At 39.6% G+C, this 23,414-nt stretch overlaps 2 protein-coding genes across 2 annotated transcripts; both read right to left on the bottom strand.

Moving 5' to 3' along the window:
* Positions 1 to 36: 36 nt before the first annotated feature.
* Positions 37 to 21,399, bottom strand: LOC146579395 (uncharacterized). The gene is made up of 7 exons (XM_085269333.1): positions 21,303 to 21,399; positions 20,662 to 20,740; positions 12,332 to 12,387; positions 12,068 to 12,106; positions 11,773 to 11,940; positions 934 to 1,101; positions 37 to 501 (listed from the first exon to the last, which is right to left on the bottom strand). The coding sequence occupies exons 1-7, from the start codon at positions 21,385 to 21,387 to the stop codon at positions 179 to 181; spliced, it is 918 nt and encodes a 305-aa protein (XP_085125459.1). The 5' UTR covers positions 21,388 to 21,399; the 3' UTR covers positions 37 to 178.
* On the bottom strand, positions 1,087 to 4,221 carry LOC146579396 (tripartite motif-containing protein 16-like). Its single transcript, XM_085269303.1, has one exon. It carries the CDS (start codon positions 4,170 to 4,172, stop codon positions 2,496 to 2,498), a length of 1,677 nt encoding a protein of 558 aa, XP_085125429.1. The 5' UTR covers positions 4,173 to 4,221; the 3' UTR covers positions 1,087 to 2,495.
* Positions 21,400 to 23,414: the final 2,015 nt, after the last annotated feature.

A 23,414-nucleotide genomic window follows, 5' to 3' on the forward strand; every position in this document is an offset into this window, starting at 1 on the left:
AGTTTCTCTCCTGTGTGAATTCTTAGATGTCTAGTCATTTTGTATTTATTCTGCAAAGTTTTTCCACACATGTCACATTGTACAGACTTATTCTTTGCGTCCGTTCTACTTTGACTGACTGACACAGGAGTGTTGTCTACTCTCTGACTGTGACTTCTCTTTCTGTGACGTCTCTTCTTCAGCTCTGCATTTCTAGTTGATCTTGAGTCCACATGCTGATTTTCTTCATGATCTCGGCTCTCTGCTTCAGGAGAGCTGGGAGAAAGGAGCTGCTCGCTGTTTGGTTCTGGTTCACTGTGGGCACTTTCCCCATAAGCAGGAGTCTCCATGAAAGTACCAGTCTCCTGCTTCCCTCCTGACTGCTGCACAGTTCCTCCTGTTCCTCTTTAATCTGTGGAGGCTCTGGGTCCTCCTGGTCCAGACTAGAGTTCCTCTCCTGGTTACAGACCTGCTGGTCGGTTAAAACCTCTTCTTTCTCAAAAGCATGCTGATGTTGGACATCTGAAGGCACAAAGGGAAAAAAATTATGGCAAAACAAACATTTGAGAAAATATTTAGTGGCCTGAACTATTAGCAGGTCTCTACATAGCGAGCATGTTGCTCATATATGCCACTAAAGTGTAAAAACATGACAAATTATTCGGGCACTGATGCAAATGTTTAGTTCTGACACTCTTATTAGCAAAGTTCAAGGTTCAGCTTCATATGTGAATATCTGTGATGTATGAAATAAATAGATGTTGTTGTTTTTTGTGAAATGACTGTGGATGTCTCGATTGGCACAGTAATAAGATGGCATGCTGGGGCAGAGCTCTCTTACACAGTGGTAGATGTTTTGGTTATACTTGAAATGCCATGAAGTGCTAACCACTGTTCCTCTGTGACACCCATGAGTAACATTTACTGTTAGTAAAACATCACAGTTTTACATACCTATTCTGTATAACTTTATCTCAGGTTTCCAGATGGTCTCCTTCAGTCCAAGCTGCTCTCCCTCCTGACTGCTGCAGAGTTCCTCATGTTCCTCTTTAATCTGTGGAGGCTCTGGGTCCCACTGTTCCCACTTTGTTAGAGATTTACATGATGAATTCACTGTAGGAACTAATTACAAGGTCAAAGATAAACAGACACAAAACACATGTTTTTATATGTGAACAAACAGAAATATGTTAAACATATAAATATACATTAAAGCCACTAAAGTGTGTTATAATCCCTGTTAACACATGCCTGCTGACACATGATACACAGTAATATGTGTTTGATTACAACCTGAAACCTGTTAATGTTCTGATTTAACAGCAGATTTCTCCACATGCAGGGCAGAGAAATTCCTGCCTTCCACCAAAAGTGGAAAATATATTTGTTTGACATTTTAATCATAATAACAAAGAAATAAACTGTTGGTAGATCCACTTTTTAGGAAGATGAGTTGATGAAGAAGAGAGCGTTCAGTGGAAAAAGGCCAGTGAGTTCATGTAAATGCTGCTTCTGCTGTAAGAAACAGACCTAAAAGTGAACAAATGCTTCATGATTCTCATTTCTATCCATCATTTTGAACACTGACTATAAATGTGTTCACTTCATTATTGTGTGATTTGGTTTCTTCACGTGTCTCCTTCAGTGCAAATAAAGGACTGTTAGAGTGTGTGCTGTGTGTTTGTCTGAAGCATGACAATCCTTTCCAACAAGTATTTCCAGCTGTTTGTCTCCACTCTGCACTTTAGTCTTTCTTCCTGTCATGTCTGTGTTTGTCCACCAGGTGTCTCCCTCAGCTCATTTTCTCCAAATCAGAAGCTTCAGATTTGTGGAGACGCTCTGCCTGCCAGACACAGCTCAGGGCAAAGAAACATGTCTATCCTCCACAATATGCAGGCCTGTATCGTTTATTGTCTGTATTTAAATGTATAAATGATCGAGTGTGATCAAACATCTAAAAAAAATGACATTAAATGTCATCACTCTAGATACAATAAGAACAACTAAAAAAACTTCAAAGATTCCATTTTTGTTACATTTTAAAAGTTCAAACCTCAAAGACATTAAGTTTACAGTCATATATGATCAAGAAAACCAACAATCTTCACATTTCAGAAACTGGAACCAGCTTTAAATGTGACTAAAATAATGATAAAACAATCAATTCTCTAATCATTGACTAACTGATGAATCACTGCAGCTCCAATATATTGTTGCATTTGACAACCCACTACAGCAACTACAGAATAAAAGCACTAACCAGACTGATGACAGATTTCAAACATGCTGAATATGAAGAGTAGTATCATTTAAACTCACATGATTATCAGCCATAAGAACAAATTCAGATTTATATTGATGTAAGGTATATAAATGTAAGTACAGTTTGAATCAGTGCAATATTATTTTCACACATCAATGGACCACTGAACTTCTCAGCTTCTAAAATGTAAAGCCTCATTTAGAAACTACACAAGTACATATAATGGTCAGGGATCAACATGAACCTGTCTTCTCTATTTGACTTTAATCAACTCTGCAGTGGCTCCATCAAAGGAATAAAGGCGAATTCCAGCATAGAGCGGCTGAGTGAATGTGGTCTGGACTCTGTGGAGGAGAGTCATGGTTTCAGAGACGCTGTAGAAAGACAGAATACCTGCTCTGTGATCCAGGTACACTCCTACTCTGGAGGACCGAGGACCTGAGAGGACAGTTTGGACATTGTTGTGCCAAAATTTATAACTTTTTGTGTCACAATATAATGCCCAAGATTTGTTATTATTTCCAAATCCACATTCATTGAGGCTCCCTGCTCTGCTGATATTCTTGTATGCGACTGCTACACAAACTCCTCTCCCTCTCCACTCCACCTCCCAGTAACAACATTCAGTCAGAGTCTGTCTACTCAAAACCTGATAACATCCAGTGAGTCTGTCTGGATGATCAAAATAAAATTGTTGTTGGTTCATAAATGTTGCTTTTCTGTTCCCCTCAGATAATAACAGATGTGTGTTTGCTGTGTTTGGATCCAGTGTGATTTCATGTGAATATTTTAAGAATCCAGCTCTGGTCTTTGGCTCTGCTGGTGACAGTAAAACATCCTCTTCAGTGACTGTCAGTGAGATGTTTGTCCATTCCTCTCTCAGAATGTCCTGTAGTTTATCTCTGGTCTCTGACACAGCTGCTGTCACATCCTCAAAGTAGCTCAGAGGACGAATATTGATGCTGGATGAGTGTGTAGACTCACTGAGTGCTGACAGTGAGGGGTAGTTGTGTAGAAACTGGTTGTGATCCTCTGTGTGTGAGAGCTGCTCCAGCTCGCCGTCTTTCCTCTTCAGCTCAGCGATCTCCTGCTCCAGCTTCTCCTGAAGCTCTTTGACTCGACTCACTTCAGTTTCCTGCTGGGATCTGACCTGCTGCTTCACATCAGAGCTTCTTTTCTGGAGGAGACGGATCAGCTCAGTGAACATCTTCTCACTGTCCTCCACTGCTTTATCAGCAGAGCCATTGATGGCCTCCACCTCCTGTTGAAGCAGCTTCACATCTTTCTCTCGCTCCTGGATTCTCTGCTGGATGTTTAGTCGTCTCACCTCGAGCTCCTTCTGCTTCTCAGTCCTTTCTGCTGCAGCTGGGACTGTTTCATGGCCTTTATGTTCATCCATTGTGCAGAGATAACAGATACTCTGCTGATCAGTACGACAGAAAATCTTCATCACCTCATCATGACGAGAGCAGATGTTCTCCTGGAGCTTCTTGGAGGGGGCCACCAGCTTGTGTTTCTTTAATGGAGCTGCATCATAGTGAGGTTGGAGGTGTTTCTCACAGTAAGAGGCTGGACAAGATAAACAGGACTTGATGGCTTTCAGCTTCCTCCCAGTGCAGACATCACAGGCCACATCTTCAGGTCCAGCATAGCAGTGATCAGCTGGAGCAGCTTGGAGTCCACTCTTCTTCAGCTGCTCCACTAAAGCTGCTAACATGGTGTTTTTCTCCAGGACAGGCCTCGGTGTGAAAGTCTTCCTGCACTGAGGGCAGCTGTGGATTCCCTTCCTGTCCTCTTCATCCCAGAAACCTTTAATACAGTTCATGCAGTAGCTGTGTCCACAGGTTGTAGTCACCGGATCCTTCAGTAGATCCAAACAGATGGAACAAGAGAAGGTTTCTCGGTCCAGCTGAACTCCTTTCTGCGCCATTTCTCCTCTCAGTGTCAGTGACTGTGTGAGTTTCACTTCCTTATAACTGAAACTAGTCTGAGCTCTGATCTCAACAACATGTTTCTGCAGTGAATGGAGCCTGTCAGCTCTTACACGTCACCACATGTTGGTTACACCCATCTTCAAAGTGAAGATCTGAAGGGGAGGGAACGAGGAAACACGTGGACAGAGAGGAGGTGCTGTGTTTAAGAGCAGGAAGAAGAGGGAGGGTTATCAGGCTGTGCTTCACTCCAGGAAGAGGAGCAGTTTGAGAGCGATACTGATACTGATAGTTTAACCCTTTATTTACTGCTCACATCAACGTTTAAGCTTGTTAACACTTTCTTCTATATAAATAAACTTCAGTTTAGAAATGTCAGAGTTCTCACCGAAGTTAACAAACAGTCCTTCAGTTTTAGTCAATGCAGGAGGATAATGATCCTTTTTTTTCTTTTTTTTTTTTTTTTTGCCTGTCCCGTTTGGCTCTTTTGCCATCAGAATTGTTGTCTAAAGGCAAAGAAAGATGCCCAACGGATTTACTTTACCAAACTGACCATCCCAGCCTTGCCGTAATGGTCCATTTGATTCACCTTTTATTGTTTATTTTATTTTCACTTACTGAATACGAGACAGACTTGACTGGAGGAAAGAAGGGGAGAAAGAAAGAGGGAAAGAGAAACAGCTGAGAAGAGGGACGGGGGAGAAGGGCAAAAGACAAAAACCAACAGAACGGGCAGAGAAAAAAAAAATGCATATATCGATCACCTGGATCACCTGCTGAGAAAGAAAAAAAGAAAGCAAGCAGAAGAGAACAAGAGTAATAGAATAAACAACATCACAATGATATATGGGAATATGACAGTAAATACTAAATGTTAAACATTATTGTGCAGCACATAAGATCAACAGCACACAGTGTGCTTTGAGGTAGGAGCCAAAAAGGGTGTAGTTTGTGGGTGTGATCACCCGTGTGTACACCTGTGAGCATGGACGCGCTTGTTTTTTGTTTTTTAAAAGGTTCCTTCATGTAATAATCTGCTAGAGGGTGTGGGGGGGGCCACAGCCCCGTCCTCCAGGGCGTGAAGCAGGTGTGGAGGAGATCAAAACTCCAGACATCCAGAGGCCCCCAGAACACAAGAGACCAAGGAAGACCAACAGAGGGGCAGCTGCGCCACTGTCCCGCCACAGCCTGGAGCTGCAGGTGTTTTTCCAAATGTTTGTTTTGTAATTATGAAAGTTCATAATTGCCACACACAGACACACTGATTATTGTCTGAAGTACATCATTTTGGTTTCAGTTTTAAGGATTTGGATGTCATCAAAGTTAAATTTTCTTTATAAGGAAGAACTTGTTCATTGTGTGAACTTTAAAGTCCTCTTCTCATCCTTAGCAGCGATGATCTGTGGAGGAGTTCAGCTGTGTTGTTATTAACGTCAGAGACGTCACTGAGCACAGTGGCAAACACATCAGTCATGGTGCTTTTTATTTTGAGGTCAGGATTATTTTACAGTGGGGTTTTTTAGAATATTTTGTTTGAGGGCAGTACAGCAGAGGCTGCTTTTTGCTATAATGTATGTCTGTACCAAAGTATAAAGATATTACAAAAACACATTTATCAGGATTTATATTAGACTTGATTTGGCATGAAAGCTCACAAACAGCTGAGTTCTCACTTTTCATGAAATTTAAATCTACAGCTCGACTGTTACTGATATTTTGTTTAAAGATGAGATTTGATTTCCATTGTTCTTTATTGTCTATTGTCTGGCATTTACGTCAGCAGGTGCAGGAGCAGTCCAACCTGTATCACGATTAACCCCACACACCCAACCCAGAAACTCTTCGACCTCCCCCCTGAGGCAGGACTATGCACAGCTTCTTCTCAAAGGCTGTAAGAGTGGTCACCTCCAAACCTCACTGGCCTCATTCTAGCTTGCTGTGTTGCTGCGCTGGTTTTTAAAATGCCACACCTGGGTCTTTTGAGGAGGATAATGATCCTAAACATACAGATAAGGCAGCGACTGACATGATGCTTATGTTGCATTTAAGTTTATGTTCATTTCAATTGTTTCTGTCCCTCAAACACCATCAAAGGTGAGAGGGTGCAGCAGGTGTAGTAGTTGATATATGAGGCAGTAAACAAATTAAATGGTTTTCAAACACATTCATCTCCATAAAAATGTGATAAGTGTTTTGCAGGAATAATAAAAAGAAACTCTGATCCTTCTTTAAAAGTATTTTTCTGTTATCATGGTTGAGCTGATCACAACTTCTACAATCATCTTGAGCAAGGACGTGGCTAAATACAGGCATGTGAGAACCAGTCAATATTAGCCCTTTATTGACCAAGTATCAGGCTGCCTGGACTTATTTGGTATTTTTGGCTGTAAAATGGCCAGAAATCATACTATAAGTGAATGTTTTTGCCCCTTTCTTCAGAATAACCTCAGCTTTTTCTGGCAGTCATTTTACATTATTGTACTGTTATGACAATGGAACAACAGTTTAAAGTGGAAAAAAATGGACTATTTTTTCAGATTTTAAAGTTAAGTGGAAACTGATATTCAGCAGGAACAAAACGTAACACGACATCAACTTCAAATATGAACTAAAATAAATATATACAAAAAAGTTTTTGAGCCTAGGCCACTCAGGTTTTTAAATCTCCAGGCCTTTTTTAGGGCATTGCCACTTCCCCACACCTGCTTCTCTGCTCATCAAATTGACTTTTTTCAGACAGAAGAAGCTTGTGAACGGTTTATGCTATCGTAATACACCAAGCCCGTGATTCTCAGAAAACAATATTTCTTATAAATCAGCAGTATAATGCATCATAAAACAATATCATCCATTCACAATAAATCAGCAGTCTAATGTAATACAAATTAGAGCAGGGCGATATGGCCAAAAATATTTATCACGATATATATTTGAAAATTTGCAATAATGATATAACTGACGATATAATTGATGCGAGACAAAATACAACTCCACAACATTACTAGCGCAAAAAGACAACCTTCCATTTATTTTCACTTAAACAAGAAGCTGGTTTTTATGTACATTAAAGCTTTATAAAAATTTAACAGTGCAAATGCAAATTCCTTGCTGAAAGTTTAACCAAAAGGCATTTCCAGTAGAAATGTGCTGACATATCCTAAGCATAACCATGTATAATATCCACTGAAGTTAAAAAGAGGTGCTTTGCAACATTAAACTGCAGTGTGCAGTACGTATTTTGCGGACCATGAGGTGCACGGGATTATAAGGCACATTAAGCGAAACAAAGCAGTCAGATAAATCAAACTTTATTCAACTCATTCTTCTTGCTTCCTCCACTTCTGTACCATTGATTCATTAATGCTGTATTCTAACACAGCTGCTCTATTCCCATGTTGTTGCAGTATATTAATGACTAACCTCGTATTGTGGATGGATTATCTCAGTTGTTCTCCTGACTGAAGTTTGGTCCGTTTACAGCATCCTGCCATGCGATTGCATTTGTCTCTAACCATGAGGAACCTTCACATTAACTTTTATAAGTGGAAAAGTGTTAGTGTTTGTCCTCCAGCTTCACTGTTTATGTTATGCTAACATAGCTGTGTCGCTAGCGATCACGTAGCACATCATTATATACCAGCTAGCCCAACTTCAGTAACCCTACAAACGTCACTGCTGTTTAGTTTCCTGTCTTCATTTATGTTGGAAGTGATAGCAGAGCTGTACGTTTGATTTTTTCCAGAAATCTCTCAGTCAGAACATGCTATATCATGCTTAGGTAACTAGCGAAACTAGCGAGCTAACTTCCACTAGCTTCCTGCTAACTTCTAACTCCGTTAAATGTAATACATTTGGTTTTCATGGATGCCTGGAAGTTAAACTTCATAGTTACACCTGGTAAAGCAGCAATGCTGATCGTTTTATTAAAGATGAAAGAGTTTAGACAGTTTTTAACTCTCAGTGATGCTGCAGTGTTCGTTTGACCTGAAGAGGGGGGTTTAGGACCCAGATTACTCCCAGATTTAAGAGCGACAAATCCGAAAATAACGACGGCCGCTTGCATGTTCTGCAAAAAAAAAAGTGCTTTGTCGTGTATCTGACGGACAAACACCAAACCAGTTCCACATCACTGAAGTTGCACCATTTTTACAAACCAATTCTGGTTCATCTGTTTCACTCAACAATCGGCCATGTGCGTATGAAAACAAAGGCACTGCGCATGCGCGATATTTCATTTTCCTATCGTTGCCTAACATTATACCGATATTACCGTGAACCGTATAATATGGCCCAGCCCTAATACAAATCAGTTTAATAAATGTAATAGTTATCCCCTTCTTCTAATTCAGGAGAATAATGCAAACTAAAACTACATAATAATTTCACAATCTTTAATCAGGGGTTTAACTTGGCATAAGATAATGTAATAATCTGACATTATTAAGAGTTTATTTTTATGATTGTGAAATTACAATATATGAAATATCAGATTTTCATCTGCATTTGGGAATCCTCACCTTCAATGCCATTTTTTATTTGGTTTGGTTTCCTGTGTATTAAGTCGTGCAGCCACCAGGTGTCGCTTCTTTGTCCTTTCTTTTCAGCTAAATTCCATTTAAAGTGGAAATTTAAGCAGCTCCAGGTGCTTCCAGCTACTTTAGAGTCTTTTTTTTTTTCTCGTCTAACTTTATCGACTCCATGTGGATATTTATGGGAATCAACCAGTGGTGTAGCTGAATTATGGACTAATGAATGAAGCCTTTGCTGTCATTAACATGTCACTATAGCAGTCCCTACTGTTTCTTCTTTCTCTGTTCTTCTTCAGTCTTTCTTCAGTCTTTGTAGTTCAAATGTGGCAGATGACATTTTATTCAAACAATTCTGTACTCAAGTTTTTTTTACTGTAACACTCATATAGAAGTTGGAGCCTACGTCATCAGTGAGTCACAATATACATCTTGTATTCTGTCCGCTGCGTGCGTGGTTCTGGTACACGAAGTGACAGATAGCTAAACATATGCCGTAGGAAATGAAAGCGTTGAATGAGTCAGACGTGAAAGTAAAGTTGAGGGCTGTTTACTTGTGTCTTTATCAATGTACATCTTACAGTGCTTTCCCAGAACTTGTGAAACTACAAAAATACAAAAAGAAATATGTTCAATGAAGAATTATGCATTTGCTTCACATGGCGAACAGATCTAGGCATTTATATATAAATCTCTCCAAATATGCATAAAATCAATAAAATATACACCACTCACTACTCATGAAGATGAAACACAATTCAAACTTACAAACAAAGCTTCTCCATGGCATAACACAGGTGGATGCTGAAGGATTAAACAGGGAGACTTCTGGTATGCCTCATTGTGCAAATCCCAATACAAAAAAGGCTTCCTGCATTACCCCACTCATGTGACCCTAAACATCCAATAGGAAGGAATACAAGCCAAACCACAGAAAAAATCACTTGCCCGCAGACTCCAAGCTAACCACTAGGAGATGCTAAAATTCTCAACGTGCACATAACATTACATCTTGTATATTTCATCTAATTTAGCCTCTACAGCAGAAGGTTGCAGCTCCCAGTGTTTTGTTGGAGACTTTTTGCTTCCCCTCTTTGGTCACACGTCAAATCAGTTCAAGTTTTAAACGCAATCACCTTTATCCTGATCGCAGCGGTCTCTTTCAGACTGACAGTGGCCCGTATGCAGTGACAGCTCTCTGACTGTGAAAATGATATGAAACAAATGCGTTGGCCTTCACAGTCATCAGCAGTGATGGGAATAACGGCGTTACAATTAACGGCGCTACTTTTTCAGTAACGAGTAATCTAACTAATTACTATTCCTATCGTTACAACGCTGTTACAGTTACTAACAAGAAAACGCGGTCCGTTACTATTTTTCAATAAACAGACGGTTGAAGCTGTGTTCAGCTTACCGCATCTTATATCAGTTGCACGGAAGTAGCTGTAAGTAATCTGGGCGCTACAGCTTTAAGCAGCTGCGTGTGCTCCTGCGGACGGTAATCACGATCACTGTCTAGCACAACACCTGGAGCTAAGGGGACAAAACAATTGCATGAGTGCTGCTGTTTGACTGAGGAAGAATAAAGTGGTTGTGGTAAGCCAATCACATGACCACTTAAAGACGAAGCAACAAGTTGATATATACCAGTTTATAAATTGTGTTGATAGGCCACGTAAACCAGAGTCATGATAAACAATACATCGTTTATTCCTCAATAGTTTCGTCACGTTTACTGTCTAAGGACAGCGCAGCAAGCACTCTCTGCTTATGAGCAAAAAACCCACCAAAAAACAGGAAGTTTTAAGAGTGACGGTGAGAGAGAGAGAGAGAGAGAGAGAAAGAGCAGAAAAAGAGAGAGAGAGTTTTGAGATGTGATAGATTTGTGACGTTTAGCGTGTTTGGGGTGTGTAGTTAATGTGTTGTCTTGTGTAGTTAATGTGTTGTCTTGTGTAGTTAATGTGTTGTCTTGTGTAGTTAGTGTGTAGTATTGTGGATAGTTTTGTGTTGTGTGTCAGAACAATGAGGCAGCTGCTGTCTCCAGGTAGAAACAGGAGTGATACACCTGCTGCTGTCAGACCTGCAGGTATCAGGCTGTGATGTTCTCCTTTATAGTGGACAGAAATTATTTTTTTGGAGTGGCACAAATAATTTGTGTTGCATCTTATTGAATGAAGAACAGCTGATTGTTCTGTAAATAGTTTGAAATGGTTATTTAAAAAATCAAGGTAAAAGGTAAATGGCTGCAAATAACTTTGTTTGCAAAACTTGTGCATAGGATTTTAAAATTGACAATTTATATTTGCATTTAAAGTTATGAAATATGATTCATTAAACATGTTTGTGGTTGTTACAGTAAAAAATACAACTTTTTCTACTCTAATTTTATGTTTTTTGTCTGATTTTAGATCAATTGTGTTAATACAGTATGTCAAAATGAAACCATAACTGTAAATTCAGACACGTGAGGTTGTGCTGAAAAGGATGATACCAAACAAGGCGAAGTAAATAGTTTTTAAGGGTAAAATGTGGAGGGAAAATCAAAAGTAGTTAAAAATGGCCAATTATACCCTGGACCCCAGAGGGCTAAAGGTTTTTTTCAAATATTTTCATGCCATGCTTTGTAATTAAAATGACAGATATTAAAATCCAGTATATTTATATTTCACTAAATATGTGCAAACTATTCAGACAGAACACATATGAGCAGTATTGTATTACAGTGAAGACAGCAATGTTATCAAACTGCTGCAATCATTTGTAATATCCAACTCTGTGGGTTACTGAAATTGAAATGTAAAGTTAAACTGAAAGTAGGAGAGTCCATTTGCAAAGTAAACACTTAGATATTTTGCTGGTGACCTTGATGTGAAGGACTTTTCCATTACATCTTTCACTACTTTGACATCTCCCCGAGCAGCCAACGCACAGAGATCACACATTTCTGTATTCTCAAGATTTGTGTTTTCTGTAGGAATAAGTTAACTTCACTTTGAGACACCCTGAGGATATTTATAAATTCAGTGAGATGAGTTAAAGCTTAAAAAAACGAAAATTTATTTAATCTTACCAGAAATGTTGAGCCTGAATTCTTTAACCTTCTTTCCCAACTCAGTGGCCATCCTGCAGAGGTAGCGTCCCGAATCATTAATCCTGACTTTGGGCAGTTTAAGTCTGACTCGTCCTGTGGTCACACTGAACACGTCCAGCAAACTGCTCATGCTGAGGCTCATCAGAACTATCGTCCATGTTGAAGAAAACCTTCAGCTCAGGTAACTGCAGGCAGTGGATCTTAAACATTGAGGTGGTGATGTTGACTTTTGATGCAAACTGCCATTCTACTGTAACGTTGCTGTTTTCCTCACCTCGGTAGTACAGAACCTCGTTATCATCATCAGATGTTTCTGAGAGCAAGAAAGGAAAGAAGGGAAATGTTTACTTATGCTTTAGATAGAGCAAGTCAGGCTGCACTGATCTGAGATACTAATGCAGCTAAAATATTAGAAACAGCTTTTTAGAAATCAGGAGTCTATTTAAGTATAAAGTGGAACTTAACTAAATCCTAAATCAGCATCTTATTTTATAGCTCCATCCCTGTTTATGCTCATTATCTGAAGGTGTAAACTGACCATAAGCACCTGAAACCAGTGTCAGGAACAGCAGGGTCCTGTAGACCATCATCATTCTGTGAAAGAAAAGAGATAATTAGACAGATGGGATGGTAATGCACAGAATTACTGTAGCAGTGTAACAGCGGGCAGTCACACTGCTATGCTAGTAACAAGCCACACACCTCATGTGTGTCGTCCAAATCTCAGAGCAGACCTGAAGCCAAAACTTCGAGGATTAAAAAATCCTCGATGTGTTTAACCCACAGCTTTTTAGTGCTCAATTGTCACCCTGTAAGTGTGAACCCACCTTTGCGAGTATAAAAATAGACCTTCAGTCGAAACCCAGTGGAGCACAGCTGTCAGTGAAACCTATTGCAACACCCAGCCCACGTAGCCCGCAGCTTTTCAACAAAGAAACTGACAACACCACAAAGTTTTAAGCTACAAGGTTAATTGGCCTCCACACACAGTGAAAGGTGCTCTCTCTCTGACACAGGAGTGGAAATGAAGCTTTCTGCTCTTAAATATTTTTATAAATCATTAACACATCATACTGCACAGAGGACGCTCACTTGTAGCTCCAGCCTCAAATGAAGAGACTCCACTTACTCTGACATCAGCTTATAAGGAGGACTGGAAAATCCAACCCAGGCTACAAAGGGGCTTACCACTCCCATACATGTAGCAGAGACAAACCGCAGAATAAATGTTTCAGTGGAGCTGTGACTAAATGTTCGGTCTCTCTGTTTGACACAGAGAGACCACAGATAAGAATCTGATTCTCACATTCACTCAGAGATTCATTCAGTTCAATCATTTTCTAAGCGTATGGAGATGAAAGATTGGGATTTATTTGTTTTATTCCAAAAGGGAAATGATTCTTAACTATGCAGCTGTTCAGCAACAAAGGCACTAATAACATATCTGTGCTACACTGCAAAGAGAAGGAATATAGCCACAAATCCAGTATTAGCACACAATAAAACCAGCATTCTTTTAAAAAAACAACATTAGTAATGGCAAGTCTAGTCAAGAAAAAGAAGAAACTGACATTCTGGGTTCGTCCAATTCACCTGACAAGGTGGAGAAGGAATTTCATGGTTTAAGCCAGGAGTTGAAGCTCTGTCACAGCTGTTTTTGTACATATTTCAGCATGTCAGTGGGGCAGTTTGAGCTCTTGTTGGCAGATTTGGGACCACATTGACCAGAAACATCTTCTAGCTGTTTACAATATCATTGTACATTTAGTACCGGTGTGCGATTTAAACTAGGAGTACATTTGTCGCTAAATGCAGTGATCCGATTGGTCAGATCCGTTTATTCATATCTGAAAAATCAGTGGAAAAAATTAAGCTTGGTTTGAAAATACATGTCGAAAATTCGCCCAGTAACATGAGGCAGTCGTTGTGAACGGCTGCTTTGAGAATAGGTAAGTGAAACATTTTGATTTTACACATTGGTAAATGTGTTGGAACAGATGTTTTTACTTAGAAACAGATCTGACCAATCAGATCACTGCATTTAGCGATAAGTGGGCTCATAGCTCAAAGTAGTCCCACTTGGTGCTGTCACAAAGAATTATAACATGATACAAGTCTTATACAGGATACTCGCTGCTTTCTACCCTTCATAAAATTTACAGCAATAGAAAGTTCTTATCTCAAACTGACTGAGAAATTGGTCGATGCTCTCGTATCACACATGTTAGATTATTGTAATGCCTTATTTGCAAGACCAAGTTGTTTCACTGGTTCCCACTTCAGAGCAGAATTGCCTTTATAAATCTTTCTAGTTGCTCATAAAGACTCGATGGTTTGAAACCCAGCACATCGCTGATGGTGTGATGGGTGTTTACAGACATATGTAGTCACCACGTTCTGACCTTTTGAGGGTTAAACTTTCTTATTAAGGGAACTCTTCTGCTTCCATTTCTGAGTAGAGTTTCTGGTAAGTGAGGGGAGGTGGTTTGTTATAGCTGAAGTGGGAAAGTCCTACATGTAGGCTCATTTCATGTAGTTAGCCTACATATAGATGTCACTACATTTGATGTCAACGTCTCATGACTAAGACCTTCATCCTTAGTTATCAAAGGTTACTAACAATCCTTGCAACTCAGTTCTCAGTATTTATTTATTTGAAGTATTTCCCACTTCAACTAGTGAACCTAAATGTAGACCGTGCTACATGTAAGGTCTACACTGGGCTCACTACAAGTAGTGACGCCACATTGTTATTGTTGTCTGCAAGTAAATAACTTTTGAATGTTGCTCAACAGAAATAATGAAACATAATGCAGGCAGCATGATGTCACAGTATTTAGCCCTGTTATCTCACAAGAAAGTCCTGAGTCCATCAACTGAGCTGGGCCTATGTGGAGTTTGCGTGGGTTCTCTCTGGGTACTCCCAAGACATGCAGTTGTGGGGTTAGGTTAACTGGTGTGAATATGAATGGTTGTCTGTCTCCATGTTTTAGCCCTGCAGGGTGTACACCATCTCTCGCACTATGAAAGCTCGGACAGGCTCCAGCCCCCACCACACTGACACGAATGGATCGATAAATATTTCCAGCCATTTGTAACTGCTGTTTAATGTTTTAAAAATGACCTACTTTTTACTTTGTATTCAATGCTCTGTCAAAGACTGAGCAAGTAGTAATGAGTTGATCAACAGGTGACATAAATGTGAGCTTGTTAACTTCAGATGGACAGGAACGAAGGGCTGGAAACACCAACCTTCGCAGCAAGGCAGCACAAGGTTAGCCCCGCCCCACAAAAACACACGGATCTTTCTTTCTCTCGATCGAGAAAGAAAGACAGCAGAGATGCACAGGATTGGAGCTCTCCAGCATCATCTTCTTCAGCTGCCTCTCACGATGGTTGGAAGCATCAGGTAGTTTGTGTGAACACCACAGATAATTATCGTTTTAGTCCCCCGCTCAAGCTGACGCTGCTTGTGGGTTTTTAGTTTGTGAGTCATTGAGCTGAAAGGAGGAGGATGAGTTCAGGCACAATATTTCCGTTAGATCCACCAAACTGCGAATCATCAGCCAGCTGTTCAACATATTATTCATGTGGGTCAATGTGTGATCTAAGTCTAACTTTACTGCAGCAGTCAGTGAAAGTCTTCTGTGTTCAAGGTGGAAGAAGTGAGGTCAATAATACAATTATATTCATCAGCTGAAACATGGCACCACCTTCTGACAGAGAAAAAAAAAACAGAAGTGAAGCTGTGAGGACTTTAAAATATGAAATCTGCCTTGTGACAAAGGACGGGCTCCTCTGATAGACTAAATTGGCCACCAATCAAAATACTCCCTGACTGCGCAAGGAGACTGCTGGTAGAGGTGTGGAAAGGGATCATAGTGGAAGGACTGTGGTGTTGAGTTATTATATAGATCTGGTGGTGAGTTTCAACGTTTGTGAAGACTGTACAGACAACCAGTAAAAAGATTCAAGGCTTGCTGCTGATTTCTTCCCTGTTTATATTGTTTGTGATTGTGTAGTTTGTTCCAACTTTCCATGTGGTTGCAGTTGTTTATAAGGGCGTCATCAGACAGTTTATTACTTTGGAGGTGCTGACGTTTGAACAAGTTAATATGAGTTACTTAGTAATAGTTTGTGCAATGCTTTGTGATGAACTGTGTAAATACATGGCAAGCAAAGGTTTTATGTTAAAGATATAGTATGGTGGCCTTGCTCTAGATTATGTTTATCTTAAGCATTTCTTTCTCTCCATTATGTTTAAGAAATTAGCAGTAAAAAGTTAGTGTCTGAATATGTTACATTGCCCACTTCTTCAGCAGAAAATAATCTCTTTATTATATCATTTGTTTCTTCTTACAGAACTACAACACTATCTCAAAACAAGAGCACAAGTGTTATTTTCACTTAATTTCAATAAAGGATCTGCATTCCAAACTATGCCCACTGGTGGCCACTTTTTTATGAAGACGCAACTTTACTCTTTAAATTCACTGTAACAGATGTTGTGGGGTTTTTGAGGGGGGTGCTATTTGTTATTGTGCACTTCTGCCAATTAGTGTTCCAATTAGGCCCTATGTAATACACAGAGGTAAATAAAGCACATGTTTATCTAGGTGATACCTAGTGATGAAATCCAATTCCCCCTCAATGTCACGTCTAAATCCTGGCAAAGATAGAGGTTATGCACTAAACATTTTAATCCTCATTAGCTTCCACAGTGGAAAAACCTTGTTGCTTCAGGACCTCGACTTGCTGTGGTAATTGGAACCATGCATTCTGCTGTCCATCAAAAGATCCTGAAGGAGAACGTCGGGCAATCTCTTTTCACAACTTCAAGCTAAAGCGTGACTTCTTCAGCTGAGACTGAAAAAGCCATTTAGCCATTTATGTCACATCATGTGTTCAGTGTCTGTTCCTGATGCTTCACTGTTGTTCTTGTTTTAAATCCAATCTGAACTTTGAACTACAGAATCTCATTCCTCTGAGACCTGGAACACCTGATGGTCCAACTGAAGCTTTAAGATGCTTCCTGCAGAACACAAAGCACCTCTGATGTTGGCGCTATGTGTGTGTCTGTTTTCCAAAACCTGCTGAGCTGCCTGTGAACAAACTTCCTTCACCAAATTCTCTGACTATCTACAGCCAAGCTGTAGAGTGTACCCCCCTTGTTGTGGTTGGAAAGTTTCAGAATCAACACTTTACCACTGTGCCATGTGACATCCTTTCACATACCTTTGTGGTTGAAATGAAAAAAAGGTTTGCAGCTTGTGGGAACCTTGTAGATGTTGTCAAGATAAAACAATATGCACATGCACAAATGTATATTTCACTGACAGATGTTTTCTCCAGGTGCTTTTAAACAGGCTGCTATGGCAAGTAAATACTTAAATAAGTAAAGGTTCTTTGATATGATGTGTAAGAAGGCTACAGTTTCTAAGTTAATCAGTACAATATATGATTCAATTGAAAACCAGCATTTTTGTTGGAAAGGTGAGGACCTTTTAAAGCAGGGGTGTCGAACTCCAGACCTCGAGGGCCGGTGTCCTGCAGGTTTTAGATAACACCCTTGGTCAACATACCTTAAACACATGATTATTTCATTACCAGGCCTCTGGAGAACTTCAAGACATGTTGAAGAGCTAATTTAGCCATTTAAATCAGCTGTGTTGTATCACGGACACATCTAAAACCTGCAGGACACCGGCTGTTGGGTTTATCTAGACACAAACCCCGCTGGAACACGAGACCACTAACTGCACGACAAAACAAGACAAGACAGAGCTCTTTTGTCTTTGTGGCTCGCGAGGGAAGTCAGCCCAGGCCTTCACCTGTCCTTAGCCAACTTCGACTGATTCCTTCGCTACAGTCCTTTTTATTGTCAGCAAGCAATCATTCACGAATATGCGATTACAAATACACGTGACATTCTTAACCAGTCATATCTGAACAACATCAGTGTCTGTATTGTGTCTGTAGGTGCATGTATGTGTGTGTGTTTCCCGCCATACCATACATAGACATACGACCTTTCAATGAACTTAAACTGTGTGTATGCAGAAAAGCAGAAGTAAGCGTCTCGCTAAACTATAAAAACAGGAACTTGTAAGACGTCCTGTCTCAACTGAACATTTAAAGGTGCGAAGTCTTGGACTTTAAAAGAAAGAGAACACGGTGCTTATCAAATGTATAACATAGCTCATCTCTGGACTAAGCTGCAATCTAAATAAAGAAAGCACATTTTGTCTCACAGACAGATAAAGGAAATGTTAGAAAGTTGAAAATAAATCCTCTGACTGTCTGGCTTTTTCTTCATAATGATAGCCATATTAGGACACATAAAGGCAATGATTATATATCTATATTTTAGCACAAATGACAATATAAAAAATATCAATTCCAACACCGGCCCTCGAGGCCTGGAGTTCGACACCCCTGCAGTAAACTGATGCTTGGGCATAGGTGTCATTTTCACAATGTGAGTTTTATTATACTCAAAAGACAAAACTGATACCAGAAATACTTAATCATGAAAATAAGCAATTTCAGAACTGCAAGGCAGAATAACTAAACCGAGTTTCCCCCATATTGTCAAAGAAGATGGTTTAGTCCATGTGTCCATGGGAGACTACAAACACGTTCAGACCACCCAGAAATGTACACATGATAAACCTTGTCTGACAGTAGTTGGTAGAGACCCTAAAACTTTACTCCATTAGCAGGTCATTCAGCTCGTCTTGTGCAGGAGGATCTGAAGAACACGGTGGAAAACAAATCTATCGCTCATCATCAACCACAGATACAGCACTCAAAAGGTCTGCAACTCAAATGCAGATAACGCCTCGCACACACAAAACCGGTTTGATACCACAAGCTTGGGTACCATCGGGGGGTGGAAGGTGCAGTTATTGAGGGCAGTGAGCTCCTGTAACCCGAGCTCAGGCTGCAGCTATTGAACCTACTCAAGGTGAAACATTGAGAAAGCTCAAGATTGATGCAATGTGGGGAATGTGGGGCAAAATATTGTGGTTTTGCAGGAGGTTTCTTCCTGTTAAAAGGGAGTTTTTCCTTCCCACTGTCACTTGCTCTTAGGGGGTCATATGATTGTTGGGTTTTTCTCTGTATATATATATTATTACCTAAGTATTATTGTACAGTCTACCTTATGTGCCTTTAGGCAACTGTTGTTATGATTTAGCGCTATAAATAAAATTGAACAATTAACCTAACCCCACAAACTGTGTGTCTTTGGACTGTGGAAGGAAAATGAAGTCAAAGAGATGTTAAGTAACCTGCACGGCTCATTTCCAACACCAAGGCAGTATCATCAACTAAATTTTAAAAAACTGGTTTCGATGCAAATTCACATTAATCACATCTTCTCTGCATCAGCCCAACACAGAGCATGACTGTAAACTTCACCACAGTACTAAAGACTAACCAGTGTAGCCTGCACTGAGATATGCCAAACTGCCTAGTGTTTGAATAACAAACTTTGAATAACACAAAAGCAATAAACTCAAGTTTACAATAAGATTAGTAGCACATCATGTCTAGAGTCAACGTCCGATATAAAACATCAAATTCTGGCGAGTTATTTTTGGTAATGATTATCTCTGTGCAGCAGCCTGCTGTGCACCAGGCTACAGCACTCATTGTTATGCATTAGGCTAATCTGACAATCAGATTTAATTATTAAGTTTTAGAAGGAATGCTGTGCCAAAAAGTAATTTTTGGTCATTGCCAAAAAAAAAGATAGCTGTATTTAAACCATTGTTGGCTTCTAAACTGTCAAACATACCTCTCATGATATGGCAACAAGTCACTTTGAGCCAGAAAGAACAATCCTGTCAAAAGGTAGAAACAGCAGTCAGACGTTTATATGTCCTTTATTCATGCAGCTGCTATTATTGACATTAAATGTGTTGGTCACATTTTTGTGACATTAATTTAACACCCTAACACATTTTCACTAATAGATGTATTTTGGTAGAAATTCAGTTTGGTTCATAAGAGATCTGTAACCACGGAGAAGTTAGATATTTTGCTCAGTTGAGAAAACACAATTTACCTTAGTTCTCTTTAATTAAAAATAGCCTAAAAAAGGACCAGAGCTATGTTGGGCTTGACTCTAAACAGGCGCAGAGAGCCTTGACTCGCCTTGTTTTGCAGGTTGCTGGAGCCTGGGGGGCGAGCAGAGGAGTACTGAGCTGTAGAGAGTCAGAGTCTGCTCTGACTGCTGGAACAGAAGAGTTTAAATACAAGAGAAATGCTGCTTTGCTCTTGTTCACTGTTTATGTGAAATGTTGATTAGAGAAACGTGCATTTATGCATTCTTTCCATTTCATTCATTGTGACTTTTAATGGTGATCCAGGTCCAATTTAACTGTACTTTATTTGTCATATGACAGCATTCAAAGTTTTCATTAGATGGCGCCCAGCACCAGGGCTGTGCGGAGATGTTTGAAAGGGCGGATGCTCAAAGCTGAATAACAAAACCCACATTCATCAAGAATCTAATATGGGACCATATAATAATAATGGATTGCATTTATAAAGCGCTTTTCAAGGCACCCAAAGCGCTTTACAATTCCACTATTCATTCACTCTCACATTCACACACTGGTGGAGCCACAGCTGCCCTGGCAGACTGACAGAAGCGAGGCTGCCATATTGCGCCATCGGCCCCTCTGGCCATCACCAGTAGGTGGTAGGGTAAAGTGTCTTGCCAAAGGACACAACGACCAGGACAGAGAGCCCGGGGATCGAACCAGCAACCTTCCGGTTCCCAACCCCCTAAACCACAGTATACTATATCACTGTCATCAGGTGGGGACAAGGTTAAAGCTAATGTTGCCTCTGTTTTACCTGGTGGGTACAATGTTGTTGTTGAGGGGTTTCTGCTGCTGCTGATAGTGGTGGAGGGCAGGGCTGTGTGGAGGCATGTCTGGACAGTGTTAAGTGAGTAATAATTTAAAAAAATCTATACACATAAAACACACACACACACACACACACACACACACACACACACACACACACATTTTAGACCTCCAGAATACTGAATATACTATTGCCACAAGTTTACATCATGGTGCTGAATCCTTACCTTATTTTTTCCTAGTGGTATAATAATAAAGTAATAAGGCTAAAAAATAAGTATTGAATAATGTATTCAATATGATGTATGTTTGACGATCCATTCTGTGCAGGCAGAAAGCTTATTAAATGTTTAAAGTGTAGAGATACAATCATTCTGCTGCTATAAAATCAGCATTTTATCAAATTTGGAATATAAATCTAATAGAATCAGTTTCTTAATGTATGTTCTTTAAAACACAGTGCTTTTTTAAGGACTGTAAAACCAATTGCAAAAAAAACATACTAAAAATAAACAAAGCTCAACAAGAACTCCTGAAAAAACTGTTTAGAACAACGTACTATGTTGCAAAGTTAGTAGTCTTTGCAAACTTCAAAAAGCAAATGACCTAGATCTTGGTTCCACTTACCTCTTACCCGTGACTTCAGTGGAAATTTCAGATTCTCAGCCGAAGGGCTACCATTTTGACCTTTGACCTCATGTGTTGACCTCATGTGTTGATGACTCTTCACCTCTGTAGCCCCTCACAGGGAGAAGCTGATCTGCAGGATCCTGCTGCTCATCATCCTCACCTCATGTGTCTCTGGTTAGTTTACAGCTTCACTTTATGAACTCCAAATAAAGCTCAACAACAGATTTGTTGCAGTTCTCAGTGTGTCTGCTCCTCTCTTTCCCTCTCTGTCTCCTCAACAGGATCATTTGTAGTCAATGTGACACAGACCTGCTATCAGGCAGAGGAGAACCACAACATCACACTGGAGTGGACGTTCACCACCAAACCTGACAGATCCTCCAAAACTCTTTCAATTGTCTGCTGCCATGTTCAAAATAAACACTTTGTCCTCTATCAAGTCAATAATGGTGTTGAGGTGTCAAAGTCTCAGGATAAAACGTTTTCAGGATGAGTTCAGAGCGACAAAGACGCCCTCAGAGAAGGACGAATCAGACTTCAGCTGTCCAGACTCAGGAGTAATGACTCGGGTCTGTACGTGTGTGAGGTGAAGACAGATTATGGCTTTGGTGTTGGAAGATGTCGACTTAATGTCATTCGTAAGTAGATTATTAAAATTGTCCCTGTCTAGTAACATGTGAAATGCTGAACATAACAAAACTAAACAAATGAGCTCTTTTCTATTTGCGCTTTACCTACTTAGTGTTTAGTTTGACTTCGTCTGCTGTGTGGATAGCCCTATTACTGTCTTTGTACAATTCCCTGATCACGTCATGTATATAAAATAGTCCAGTCTTCCCCTCAGTTTCTATTTTTGTACCCTTTTGTATTTTGGACCTTATCATAGCCTTCATGTAGGACTTGGTGTTTGTTCCTTCAGTATGCCTTGTCTTCAACAATCCAAAGAGGCGCTAAACTTTCTTTTAGACTTTATAGCTAGATAATTATGTTTTTGCTCAAAAACCTTTTTTGTTTTTGCCTTTCAAAAAAAATCACCTGTTTTTTTCTTTTGCAGCAACCAAACTGGAGAATTTTCAGGTTTTTTTTGACAACTGCACTCATAGCAGTTATAATACTTGGTACTGTGATGGTCATGATAGGTTTCATAGTAAACACTGTGGCTCGTCTGCTAGCAGAGGTAAGTTTGTTTCATCTTTAATTCTGAACTGTTTCCTCTGCTGTGAGTTACATCATTGTTTCTTTGTCTTTCTTGTCTCAAATCTACAGAACAAGAAAGGAGACCAGATCCAATGCAAATCAAACCACACACAATCTTCTCTTTAAAGTATTTGTGGGAATGTGTTTTATGATCTTTCACTGATTCCACCAAATACAACTTGCAGAGATTTAAAGCCCACTGTAGATATGTTCTCCCTCTGGCCCTTCACTTTTTCTAAGATCTTTTTCTAAACCAAATATATCTTAAAGTACAAGCTTACAAGATTGTCTAATATTTACTGCACACTAATGTTTTCCTGTGTGTGCTTATTGTCGCATGTATTTACTCCACCTGAGAATCATCAGCTTAACTGTGAGCTCAGAGAAAACATACAATATTTTACTCTGGATGTACACAGATTTTTACGAGGCTTCATTTAACTTATTTTCAGCTCTGAATGCTTTCGGCAGATTTAAAGCGCATGCTGGATTCATGTATTTCAATATAAAGCCTGAATTTCTTATGAAGATGCTGAATATCATTAACCTTGATTTAAACTAAATTCCAGCAGGTAAACAGACAACAGCTGCCTTTTGCATCATGTGTATTTTTTATACTGGAATAATTGTTTTCATTTGTGTCCAGCAAAGAAGTGACAGCAGTAAAATTCATCATATTTGTTGTGAAATAACTTTTTTCTTTGATCTTATCTTATGAGTTTCTGAAAAAAGTTTTCTTATAGAAATGTATTTACAATATGAACTCATTAAAATCATCAATCGAGACATGGCTCTCTGTGTTGTAAGAACTATCAGAAAGGAGAAAATCCCTCTACAAAACTCACAGTAAAACATTTACTATAAAACTCAGAGCATGGAGAACTGTGAACTGGTGGATAAGGTTCATTTCCT

Source organism: Mchenga conophoros, linkage group LG3 (assembly GCF_057382185.1).
Source record: "Mchenga conophoros isolate Kocher_MC1m ecotype Shallow Benthic linkage group LG3, M_conophoros_male_GT1.1, whole genome shotgun sequence".
In the NCBI taxonomy this organism is placed as follows: domain Eukaryota; kingdom Metazoa; phylum Chordata; class Actinopteri; order Cichliformes; family Cichlidae; genus Mchenga; species Mchenga conophoros.

Bases quoted from the DNA above. Each gene is read 5' to 3' on its own strand.
- LOC146579395 (XM_085269333.1), bottom strand. From the start codon at position 21,387: ATGAGGTCAACACATGAGGTCAAAGGTCAAAATGGTAGCCCTTCGGCT. The intron at 11,941-12,067 runs GTGAGGAAAACA...CATGGACGATAG, and splicing joins CGAGGTTCTGTACTACCGAG to TTCTGATGAGCCTCAGCATG. The intron at 1,102-11,772 runs GTAAGATTAAAT...CCTTGTAATTAG, and splicing joins ATTCAGGCTCAACATTTCTG to TTCCTACAGTGAATTCATCA.
- LOC146579396 (XM_085269303.1), bottom strand. From the start codon at position 4,172: ATGGCGCAGAAAGGAGTTCAGCTGGACCGAGAAACCTTCTCTTGTTCC.